General features: G+C 40.7%; 1 protein-coding gene across 2 annotated transcripts in view; it reads right to left on the bottom strand.

The window, feature by feature from the left end:
- SOAT1 (sterol O-acyltransferase 1) overlaps window positions 1-13339 on the bottom strand; it is a 64693-nt gene that overhangs the window by 16376 nt on the left and 34978 nt on the right. For both annotated transcript variants that reach the window (XM_052654232.1, XM_052654231.1), the window contains exon 4: window positions 375-523. In XM_052654232.1, the coding sequence (XP_052510192.1) occupies window positions 375-523 (149 nt within the window). The remainder of the gene's footprint in view (window positions 1-374; window positions 524-13339) is intronic.

The following is a 13339-nucleotide window of genomic DNA, read 5'->3' as shown; positions in this document are numbered from 1 at the left end:
GAGACAGACTCTGGGTTCAAATTCTCACTGTGTTATCTTGGACGTTTAACTGCTCTGTGCTTCAGATTCCCAAATTTGTAATATGCAGACAGTTATAACATCTGCCTCACAGGGTCACTGTTTTGTTTAAAGGTAAAGATTTCAACAAGCATTGGCCATGTTATTTTATGAGTCAGCATAGTCTTAAATGAGGTATGCTGTTTATTATAATCCACACAGTAAGATGAAGAAACCCACCCTTCAGTGGGTTGAAAGAGGTTAAAACAGCAATATACAGCTAATAAAAGGTGATGCTAGGGTGTGAACCCAGGCATTTTACCCACTGAGCTGTACTAGCCTATATGTGTGCATTAAAAGAAACTATTTGTACTTACTTAGCTCTGTGGTTGTTGTCTCCCTCAAAAATAGAAAAGGACGTGAGAGCACAACCACCATTGTCTAATGATGTGGATCTTTCGATGAGATTGGTCACAAAATCATCAAAGTGACTGCCAACTTCCTTCATAAAAAAGGGCTTCAATTCCTAGAATTTTAAGACAAAGAAAACCATTAAGAACTAACTAGTTTATGAGCTGTTAACATTTTTTAAAGAGTTCTCTGGTTGGTTTTTTTTGGCTGTCCGGGACAGGATGCAGGATCTTAGTTCTCCAACCTGGTTCCCTATGAAAAGACATCCTTGTTAAGTGAATTCACAGGAGTACAGAATTGATGATTTCTATATACATGTGACCTGTAGTTTCAGAAACTGCTACTGAAAAAGCAACATGATGATTTATGTCAACTAAATGAACTCCTCAGAATTACATATAAAACCAAAATGACAGAAATGCTAAAAATAACAGTATTTTCTTCTCTTCAAATTTTTATATGGAAAAAAAAGTAAAAATCAATATTATGTCACCATTATAAATTTTAAGTCCCCTTCTTTTCAAGCAACCCCTTCAGCACCAAGTACCCAGTGTTTATAAATCATGTCTTTACTGTATGATACCAACATTCATACAATATTTATTCCTACCTCCATAGCTATATATTTATCTACTCTATAACATATACATTTATAACAGAATTGTTTTTTAACACTTCAAAACTTACAAATTCATAGTTTTCAAAAAGCATTGGCCAAAAAAATTTCTTCAAGTTACAAGAGGCCACCTACTGTGGATGCTCAAATTGTAAATTGTGGTATTTTAAAACTGGCAGGACTCATGTATACAAAGAAAAACAAAGTATTACGTACTAATTTCCTCAAGAAAAAAAAAGCTCTCCCTTCTAATTATATTAGTTAGGTTGAACCTAAGCCTTTGACTGTGTGGATCACAATAAACTGGAAAATTCTGAAAGAGATGGGAATACCAGACCACCTGACCTGCCTCTTGAGAAACCTATATGCAGGTCAGGAAGCAACAGTTAGAACTGGACATGGAACAACAGACTGGTTCCAAATAGGAAAAGGAGTACATCAAGGCTATATATTGTTACCCTGCTTATTTAACTTATATGCAGAGTACATCATGAGAAAACTGGGCTGGAAGAAGCACAAGCTGGAATCAAGATTGCTGGGAGAAATATCAATAACCTCAGATATGCAGATGACACCACCCTTATGGCAGAAAGTGAAGAGGAACTAAAAAGCCTCTTGATGAAAGTGAAAGAGGAGAGGGAAAAAGTTGGCTTAAAGCTCAACATTCAGAAAACGAAGATCATGGCATCTGGTCCCATCACTTCATGGGAAATAGATGGGGAAACAGTGTCAGACTTTATCTTTTGGGGCTCCAAAATCACTGCAGATGGTGATTGCAGCCATGAAATTAAAAGACACTTACTCCTTGGAAGGAAAGTTATGACCAACCTAGATAGCATATTCAAAAGCAGAGACATTACTTTGCCAACAAAGGTCCGTCTAGTCAAGGCTGTTTTTCCAGTAGTCATGTATGGATGTGAGATTTGGACTGTGAAGAAAGCTGAGTGCCGAAGAATTGATACTTTTGAACTGTGGTGTTGGAGAAGACTCTTGAGAGTCCCTTGGACTGCAAGGAGATCCAACCAGTCCATTCTGAAGGAGATCAGCCCTGGGTGTTCTTTGGAAGGAATGATGCTAACGCTGAAACTCCAGTACTTTGGCCACCTCATGAGAAGAGTTGACTCATTGGAAAAGACTCTGATGCTGGGAGGGATTGGGGGCAGAAGGAGAAGGGGACGACCGAGGATGAGATGGCTGGATGGCATCACTGACTGGACGGACATGAGTTTGAGTGAACTCCGGGAGATGGTGATGGACAGGGAGGCCTGGCGTGCTGAGATTCATGGGGTCACGAAGAGTCGGACACGACTAAGCAACTGAACTGAACTGAAAATATCTGAAATAGCCTTTTTTCTGGATTCTGTTTTTGCTTTCCGGATTGTTTTGATTTGGTTTTAATATTTATTTGGCTGCACGGGATCCCGGCTGTAGCGCACAGGACCTTCTTCCTTGCATTGTGCAGGATCTGTCATTGTGGCGCATGGACTATCTAGTTGGGGCACACGGGCTCAGCAGTTGAGGAGCACTGGCTTAGCTGCTCCATGGCATGTGGGATCTTAGTTTCCCAACCACGGATCAAACCCACGTCCCCTATACTGCAGGGTGGATTCTTAACCACTGGACCATCAGGAAAGTCCTGGACTCTTAACAGTTTGACCACATCCTTTAAAAGCAAAGCCTTAAAATATTAATGTATCTAATGAAACTATGTGAAAGCTTTTCAAACTACTTTGTCCCAGAGTTCTCAAATGTTTGCATAGGGGGGAGGTGGGAGAGGTCTTGGGCAGTGAGAATACACTGAAATCCCAGCCCTCAGGACAGTGAAACTGAGCAGGATCCTATGAGGCTCCTGGGCACAAGTCTTTCTGTGTCCTAGTTTCTTGTTTGAAGGAAATAGGCTTCATTCAGCCTCCCTGACCTTCCTTACAAAGGTTCAAACAGCGGCTAATCATCGAAGGAATGGAATGCAGAAACAAGGGAGGGGCACTGAAGAAACAAGAGTGCAGGGACTTCCCTGGTGGTCCAGTGGTGAAGAGTCTGCTTCCACTGCAAGGGGCAAGGGCTCAATTCCTGGGCATTCTTGGTCAGCGAACTAAGATCCCACAGGCCACGAGAAAGTGAGAAAGTGAAGTCGCTCAGTCGTGTCCGACTCTTTGCAATCCCATGAACTGTAGCCTACCAGGCTCCTCGGTCCATGGAATTTTCCAGGCAAGAGTACTGGAGTGGGTTGCCGTTTCCTTCTCCAGGGGATCTTCCCCACCCAGGGATCGAACTCGGGTCTCCTGCATTGCAGACAGTCACTTTACCATTTGAGCCACCTATGAAAACTTACCACATTAAATCATTATAACTAGGCTCAATCACATCTTTATTATCAAAATAGGAACCATTACAATCAACACACTTTTGCCAATGAGAAAAGTTTGTTTATTCCTGTAGTGTAAAAATCTGTGCTTCAGGATTCAGTGAACTCTTGGAAAGCACTTTCTGTCTCCTGCTGGTTGTAGAAGTGTTTTCCCTGCAAAAAGTTGTTCAGATGCTTGAAGAAGTGGTAGTCAGTTGGTAAGAGGTTAGGTGAATATGGTGGATGAGACAAAACTTTGTAGCCCAATTAGTTGAACTTCTGAAGCGTTGGCTGTGTGACATGCAGTTGGGTGTTGCCGTGGAGAAGAATCAGGCCCTTTCTGTTGACCAATGCTGGCAGGAGGCGTTGCAGTTTTTGGTGCATTTCATTGATCTGCTGAGCATACTTGTCAGATGTAATGGTTTTGCCGGAATTCAGAAAGTTGCAGTGGATCAGACCAGCAGCAGACAACCAAACAGTGACCATGACATTTTTTGGTGCATGTTTGGCTTTGGGAAGCACTTGGAAGCTTCTTCTGGTCCGATCACTGAGCCATCACTGCTGGTTGTCATATAAAATTCACTTTTTGTCCCACATCACAAACCAATCAAGAAACAGTTTCTTGTTGCTGCACAGAACAAGAGAAAATGGAACTTCAAAACGACGATATTTTTGATTTGTGGTCAGCTCATTAGGCAAAAACTTTTCGAGCTTTTTCACATATCTCCAATTTGCTTCAAATGCGGAAGGACCAAAGAATGGTTGAGGGTGACGTTGAGTTCTTTGGCAACTTCTTGTGTAGTTTTAAGAGGATCAGCTTCTATGACGGCTCTCAATTGGTCATTTTCATTTCCGATGGCCAGCCACTGCAATCTTCATCTTCAAGGCTCTCAACTCCTTTGCAAAACTTCTTGAACCACCACTGCATTGTACATTCGTTAGCAGTTCCTGAGCTAAATGTGTTGTTGATATTTTGAGTTATCTCTGATTCTTATGACCCATTCTGAACTCCAGTAACAAAATTGCTCGAATTTGTATTTTGTCTAACGTCATTTCCTAGTCTAAAATAAGTATAAAATACACAGCAACTAATAAGTCATTAGTTTAAAAAAAAAGCAAGAAATGCGCATTAAAATAATGTATAACACAACCACATTTACTTAAGAATGTATTCCAATATCAAATGGCAAAGTTCAACAATGTAAAACCGCAATTACTTCTGCACCAATCTAATAGTACCAAACAGAAAAATTCAGGAAAGGTCACAAAGAGAAAGGAGATGCCAGTCCATATGTCCTACCAACCTCCCAGAATGCATCCTGGCTGAGTGTCACCCGTACCACCAGGAAGGACCCTGAGTCAGAGACAACCTGGAAACTGATCCCACCCCATGAAACCTGAGGCCGCGAGCCACGCGGCAGGGCAGTCCTCCTGGGCTCCCTCAGTCTCCCACTCTCCACCTGGGTGCTCCTTCCCAACAAAGTCTCTTGCTTTGTCAGCACGTGTGTCTTCTCAAGACAATTCACCTCCCAGTGTTAGACATCCTCGGGCCCTAGAAAGGGTTCCCCTTCCTGCTAGAGTTTTAAGGACAAAACATAGAGAACCTATGTCCCCTGGAAGAAATAAAGAGTTTTATAAAATTACTTGTTCACATTAAGGCTATTCAAATAGTATTTTTACTTTCTCTTGCTTGTTTCATTTCAATTACATGCCCCTCTTCATTCTGAAATTTTTCAATAGGTATGATGCTTTCCCAACCAAAAACAAAACACCCAAAAAAGTGGCACTCAAAAAAAAAAGGTTCTTTTCTTAGTAAACTCTATTAATGCTTTTGCACTAACCTAAAAGAATTGAATTGCTTAATACATCAAGGGTTTTCTCCAACTACAAAAATGTTGTCCAACGTAGAAATATACTGAAAGAGAAGAAAGGAGAGAATTCATTCGTTCCACTAAGTGCTAGGGACAGTTCTGGGCACTGTTGTGGCACTGTTTATAGCACTGGTGAGATATGACAATGAACAAAACCTAGTCCCTGTCCTCATGGAACTTAAAATCCCAATGAGGGTAAACAGGACATACAGGATCCCAGATGGTGTTAAGGCAAGAAATAAAGAGGGACTCAGGGAAACAGGGGAGAAGGCAATGGCAACCCACTCCAGTACTCTTGCCTGGAAAATCCCATGGACGGAGGAGGCTGCAGTCCATGGGGTTGCTAGGAGTCGGGCAAGACTGAGCGACTTCACTTTCACTTTTCACTTTCATGCACTGGAGAAGGAAATGGCAACCCACTCCAGTGTTCTTGCCTGGAGAATCCCAGGGACAGGGGAGCCTCGTGGGCTGCCGTCTATGGGGTCCCACAGAGTTGGACACGACTGAAGCGACTTAGCAGCAGCAGCAGCAGCAGCAGCAGGGAATGAGGGTGTCATTTTTCAGAGGTCAGGGAAAGCCTCAAAGATTATGATGACATTTGAGAAGATCTGTACAAAGTAAAAGCTCAAGTTAGTTGATTTATATGTGGGAAAAGAACCAGAAAGAAAAAAGCACACACGTAAAAAGGCCTGAGGCAGGAACACCCTGTAAGTGTTTGAGAAATAGCAAGGAAATAGGACATCACAGTTGAAGCAAAAGAGTGATAAGAGTTGAGGTCAGAAAAGAAGGGGAGGGTGGCAGGAGAGGGGTAAACCATTTAAGGTCTTAACACTTTACAACCCTACTCATATCAGTTCACTGAAATCTTACTCAGCATTACAAAAAGAAGCCTGGGATCCTGAGATGTGGTAATGGGGAATCAAGCCATTTCTTTTCACTAGATTCCTCATACCCTGGAATCAGTACCTTTCTCAATTAAGTACTGGGTCAAGTAGCATGGGGGAGGGGAGGGGAGAGAACATAATGTGTGTTACAAAGATATCAGTAAAAGCTGCTGAAATCAGGTCTTAATCTACCCAACTCAACTTAAACATACTCAGTCAGCTTCTCAAAGCACGAACTCTTCTTGCGCCTTAGTCACGTCTCACCCACAGATTAGCTGTTGCCACACGTGTCAAAAAACTTGCAATTTCCAAAGGCTACAGCAATCTCCTTATCCTCACCGTCCTCGGCAATCAGACCATTCTCGATCACCTTCCTTTTCCCCTCATACTCCAAAACCTCTACTGGAACAAACAATGCTGCCCACCATTCCAGTTCTATAGGGATCAAGCCACAGGCCGTGCAGTCACCCCACCCACATCCCCCCGCTACCCCCAGGGGAATTCAGAATGGAGAAAAACTCTGTGCTTTGGATATACAGACTCCTAGACAGTACGCTGATTGGCAGTAATCTTTCTATGCTTGACTGTATGTTTTTTCCAGGCAAAAATCACATATATATATACAGATCTCCTGACTTCTCCACCTGCTTCTTTTGAACACTCCCCTAAGAGTCACTGAGAGACTATGTCCTGGGCTTCAGGGCCCCTGAATAAGGTTCCTGAAACAAACTTAATGCACTTTTACATTTTGAGTGAACTCTTTCAGTGGAAGTGAAACTGAGCAGGACCCTGTGGGGCCATTCCAGGTATAAAAGCCTTTCTGTGTTCCCTATTTCTTGTCTGCAGGAAAAAGATTTGAGCTTCCTAAACCTTCCCTGCCATTCCAAAGAACGGATTCATACTAATTAGATGTTACTAATGCAGAAACACACACATTAAAAGATGTTTGCTCCTTGGAAGAAAAGCTATGATCAACCTAGACAGCATATCATAAAGCAGAGACATTACTTTGCCAACAAAGGTCTGTACAGTCAAACTATGGTTTTTCCAGTCGTCATGTATGAATGTGAGAGTTGGATCATAAAGAAAGCTAAACGTTGACGAACTGGTGCTTTTGAACTGTGGTGTGGGAGAAGACTCTTGAGAGTCCCTTGGACTGCAAGGAGATCCAACCAGTCAATTCTAAAGGAAATCAACCCTGAATATTAATTAGAAGGACTGATGCTGAAGCTTCAATACTTTGGCCACCTGATGCAAAGAGCCAACTCATTAGAAAAGACCTTCATGCTGGGAAAGACTGAAGGCAGGAGGAGAAGGGATGACAGAGGACGAGATGGTTGGATGGCATCACCGACTCAGTGGACATGAGTTTGAGCAAGCTCCGGGACATAGTGGAGGACAGGGAAGCCTGGAGTGCTGCAATCCAAGGGGTCGCAAAAAGTTGGACACGACTGAACAACTGAACAACAACAATGCAGAAACAAAGAAAAAGCAGTCAAGATACACAGCTCAACACTAAAACAGAATCCTGGTTCCTCCTCAAGGGATATACTGAGGAGTAATATAACGGCTCAGATGGTAAACAATCTGCCAGCAGTGTGGGAGACCTAGGTTTGATCCCTGGGTCGGGGAGATCCCTCAGGGAAGGGAATGGCTACCCGCTCCAGTATTCTTGCCTGAAGAATTCCATGGACAAAGGAGCCTGGGGAGGCTACAGTCCGTGGGGTCACAAAGAGTCAGACATAACTGAATGACTAACACTTCTGCTACTATTCAACACTTAACTAACTGATATCTATCTTCAAATTGTTCTTCAGGAACAATTCCAGGTGGAAGATGGTAACTTTAGGCTCACAGTGCAGACTGGTCCAACCAGAAGGTTGCTGATTTGAGATTCCTAGAATAGCACCATGTTACCTCTTTACCAATCAATCAGAAGAAAGTTACACACTCTATAGTTCTCTCCCTGTCACCCCAAAAGTTGCCTTTAAAAATTCTTCCCTGAAAACCACCAGGAGTTCAGGTCTTTTGAGCATGAGCCGCACATTCTCCTTGTGCAGGCAAGTACGGTAGAGAATCCCCAGAGAAAGAAAACTAGACATGGTTTTCTTGACAAAAGAGAAGCCATTTTTGGCCTTAATAAATTTTGTGATCTAAGCCTGGTGACAATGCTTGCCTTTGAACAGGTCTCAGTAATTAAAGATATTAAGGGAAGGGAATGCATGGAACAAAGGAAAAAAAGAGTCAAAAAACAATAGTTCAGCGATTAATCAATCCTAGTTCCTCCTCAAGGGATACATAATAAATCTTCCAGTTCAGCAGGAACTAAGGTCCTCACCAAGGTGGAAGCTGGAATCATGATGTTGATCTCCAATCAACTAAAGCTTCTATTGACCTCTGGCCCAATTTTACGCTGAATTTTCTTCAGCTCAAGCCCCTTCATGAGTCTGAATGTACCCTTGCTGCTGCTGCCGCTAAGTCACTTCAGTCGTGTCCGACTCTGTGCGACCCCATAGATGGCAGCCCACGAGGCTCCCCTGTCCCTGGGATTCTCCAGGCAAGAACACTGGAGTGAGTTGCCATTTCCTTCTCCAATCCATGAAAGTGAAAGTGAAAAGTGAAAGTGAAGTCGCTCAATCCTGTCCGACTCTTAGCAACCCCATGGACTGCGGCCCACCAGGCTCCTCCATCCATGGGATTTTCCAGGCAAGAGTACTGGAGTGGGGTGCCATTGCCTTCTCCAGCATGTACCCTTAGGTTAAAACTTTCCAAATTTCACTGTTGGAGAGACACTGTTTTGGGAAAGACCCTCCCCCAGAGTTTTCCAAGTAATAAATCACTCTCCCGTTCTTTGCCCTGGTTGTGTCTTTTGGTTCAACACTCACTCACCAGGGAGTGAACCCAGGTTTTTGAGTAACACCTGCTAGGTCCTCGCAATAAACCTTTCTCCGCTCTAAACTCTAACATTTCAGTTTGTTTGGTTTCATAGTGTACCAGGCACATAAACTTGGATTTGATAAAGGCATTTCTTAATGCTGATGACATAAAATATTTTATGGCAAGACAAGACAAACAAATTTTTTCTCTGCCTGTCCAAACCTCCTCCTTCACCTTTAGCATATATCATGCAACTGCATTAATCTGACCTCCTTAGGAGATAACATACCTTTCTAATCTCCTCCAGGGTCACAATTCCTTCAGAGATAACCTTCCCTCTTAATCTTGTAAAGGGCCCCAATGACCCATAGTTTCCATGGGGATTGTGTAAGCTGTCAACAATGTCATTTAATGCATAGCCTCTGACTCAAAATGTAACTATCTATGACCTCTCATAGGTGGAACGGTTCTTATTCTTAGAGCTTTCTGAGAGGCTGTTCCCAGGTTATAATCCTCAATGTGGCTCGAATAAAAGTTTTCATTTCTTTTTTAACAGGACTTTTCCATTTTTTTCATCAACAATAGCTTTGTCCTCTTTCTCTGAGGAATTAAAGTTGATAGAAGCTGCTGCCACTGGGACATAAGGAAGAACTCTATTGTTGACACTATTAAGTTTCTTTAGCCTCCTTCTTTCACATATCCAAGTACTGATGAAAAATAAAGAGTGACTGCTTATCTGTCATTCCTTTTGTAAGAGGGAATACAGAAAAACACAGAACAAGGAGTGTTCCACTTCAGCCTTCTTCTGAGTTTTTCTATTATACGAAATTGGTTTTAATAGACATTTCAAAACGTGACCACAATAAATCTGTTTAAAAATGTCTATCAATAATCTGAAAAGGAGACTGAAGGCTATAGGCTTTCTAATTTATCTTCTCAATCTCATCCCTATTAACAGCCAGCCACGTACTATGATTGTCCCAGCACAACAGATAGACAGAAGGATGATGGAAGGAGGCAGACCATTAACTAGAAACTATCTAACCACCTTGCTTTTCTAATCTATCAAAGAACCTCATTTTTTAAAACAAGCGGCTCATGAAGACAACCTCTAAGATTTTAATAATCTGGAACAACCACCATGAAACAAAGACCCTACTGTTAGAACACTAGTGATCAGAGATGAAGCTGGAGAAGCAAACAGGGTCTCCTTCATGACAGACCTTTAAGCCTTTTAAGATTTCATTCTTGGCCACACCACGAGGCCTGTGGTATCTTAGTTCCCCAACCAGGGATCAAACCCGCACCCTCAGCAGTGAAAAGTGAGGGGTGCTAACCACTGGACTGCCAGAGAATTCACTCATTTTAAGGATTTTTCATTTTATTCTAAGGACAACTAGAAACCACGATTTTTTAATAAGCACAAGGTTTACAAACATATTCAGATTTACACTTTAGAAGGAGAACGCTTCTACAATAAAAAGCCTTCTAAACAGAGGTTACTTTGGACTGAATCTTAAAATGAGAAAAGAGTAGGGTAAAGTAACGGTTACAGAGGTATGAAAAAAAGAGTAGGCTGAGAGAAAGAAACACCAAGTAAAAATATATACTCTGAGCACAGAGCACAAAATATTGTATTCTTGAGCTTCCGGGCTGGTGAACATATTACAATGCCGGGAGGATGGCACCCTCAGAGGGCATGGAAGCTCTGTGTCCCTTCCCCATATTTGCCCTGTGCATCTCTCCCACCTGGCTGTTCCTGAGTTATTATATCCTTTTCTAATAAAATGGTAACTTAGTAAGTAAAAAAGAAATTTAAAAATAAATTATACTCTGACTCCATAAGGTCATATCACTAGTTCATGAATTACTTGTTTCTCTGATTCACTGCCTGGCTTTGCACAGAGAATCTTTTAACCTCACAGTGGCATGGAACCAGAGACCTGACCATTTCAGGCAAAGCCGGTTAACACAATAAAATAGGTTAATACAGTGTTTAAATTGACTCTCCAAGAGAGGTCTCCCCTGACAATTCACTCTAAAGTTACTGCATCTTATTCTTTTCCATCACTGCACTTAAATGTGTACCTTCCCCACTTGGCTTTAAAACTATGTCTATTTGTTAACCACTGTACAGCCAGCTCTTAGCAAAGCGACTGCCAAGACAATAGGTGATAGACACATTTCCTAACAGTTTTTGAAATCAACTCCTGCCACCAAAACTCTTACTCATACAACAGCTCACTTTATTCAATGTCTATTATTAACATAAAGCAGAAAGTAGATACTAAAAATAATAATACATAGCCCTGACTTCTTTGTGGAAACTATTAAGTGGAAGGGAGTAAAAATCGTTATTATTGCCTGCAATGACTGTTATTAATTAAATGACTGCTTTATGCTAGATACTTTCTAAGGGGCTTTTATGTATTATTTCTAGTCTTAAAACAATCTCTGAAGTATGTAACAGAATGCCTATTTTACACATGAGAGATCTAAGCTTGAACAAGTCAAGTGATGTGACTTACCCAAAGTCACCACTTGTAGGCTACAGAACTAGGATCAGAACTCCAGTCTATGACCTAAGTTCACATTACATTATATTGCTTTCCACCATACTTTATATAAAATATTTTCTATATGATTAATGTAAGTCAAAAAAGTAAAACCTAAAAAGTCAATGATGTACGTACATGTAGCCTGAAAATGACAGGTAATACAGTAAAAAGGTGTTGTTTAGCATAAGTTTACAGTCCTAAGTAGTGCATTGTAATAAATTCCTCCTCCAAAGGAAAAAAAAAAAAAAGTCTTGAGTATAACTATTACACAGTCCTTAATAAGGAAGCCAAAGTTCAAGATAAACCAGGGACTAATGAAATCAGAGCTCTGAATTTTAATCCCTTTTTGTTTAAAATGAAATTCATCCTGGGCTATCTCCCAACTTAAGTTAGACTCTAATATTCTTGATATCACGTTGTTATCAGCCCAAACCGACCTGAAAGACACGTTTTAACCCCAATCTACTGAGGCAGCTCCCTCATCTTAACCATCCAAATAGTATACTGTACTGCTTCTCATCATCACTGCCTACCTCCTTCACGTCATTAGCCATTACTAAACGCCAGAAAATCAGAAAGGAGTAAAACTACATCCCCAGTAGTTACCAAATGATGTATCCATACAAATGACTATCATGAAATCATTTTTTAAATCACATTTTCAAAGAACATTTTAACACACAAAAAAAAAGCCCACAAAATGATGTTAAGAAAAATACACAAACTGATTATATACATTGATGTTGATTTTGCCAGTGTATCTATGACACAAATGCCTACATGTGTCTACTTGGATCTGCATGTACAATACAAGAAGGAAAACAAATTACTGGGAGGAAATAAACCAAAATATTATTTCCAAGTGATGGGTATATGGGTTGTGTTTCCTTTTTATACTTTGTCTCATATAAATTTTCTACATTGAGCCTATACTACTTCTACAATCAGAAAAAAACCTACATAGAGAAAATACATTCCTCCTGTTCTTAAAACAATCCTCCTGTTGTCATATGGTATCACAACATTAAAATAAAATCTGTTAAACCTTGTGCTTTCTTTTTTAATATGCCACTGATTTTTCTTTGGCACTAAAAAAGAAAACAAATATTCTAAAAGAAAATACCTCAATGGGTGATATGCAGAACATTACTAATTTTGATATTTTGGATTCTCATTAACTACAAAACAGAGTAACCATCACCTGTAATTTTTTCAACAGAGCTCTAACATCACATAATTTCTTATCACAAATACCAACTAACAGTAACCTCACTTTTTAGCTTTCAATGAACACTTTAAAGGCATCTAATTCAGTTGTTGCTCCTCTTGCTTATCTATTTTATATGTAGTATTATCAGCTAGCATGAGAAATGACTTCTCCAAAATCTCAGCTCCTAACGTAGTACCTGACAGACCAAGGGACCAAGTATGTGTTGTTCACAGAACTGAACATTCCCAAAGGCAGTATATGGGAGGGACATTTCTTCATTTTGTAAATAAGTGATGAAATCATAAAGAACAATGAACTTTCTCAAGGTTCCAAGTAGATTAAAGACTAACACATTTATGTATTTAAATAAAATAAGAAGAGGCAGAAAGGGAAACAGAAGAATGTAGTCACACTTACACAGCCAGAAGAAGGTAAGAAATGATCAGAAGACCAGGGGTAGTGAACTACAATAGACAGTTTTTGCAGTGACTGTTACCATTCAATCTATCATTTCCCACCCCCTTCCTTAGTATCAGGACCCTTTATTTGCTACCTGGGCACTTAAATCCCA

The sequence above is a fragment of the Budorcas taxicolor genome, chromosome 16, assembly GCF_023091745.1.
Source record: "Budorcas taxicolor isolate Tak-1 chromosome 16, Takin1.1, whole genome shotgun sequence".
In the NCBI taxonomy this organism is placed as follows: Eukaryota; Metazoa; Chordata; class Mammalia; order Artiodactyla; family Bovidae; genus Budorcas; species Budorcas taxicolor.
This window is presented reverse-complemented; position numbering and strand designations above follow the sequence as displayed.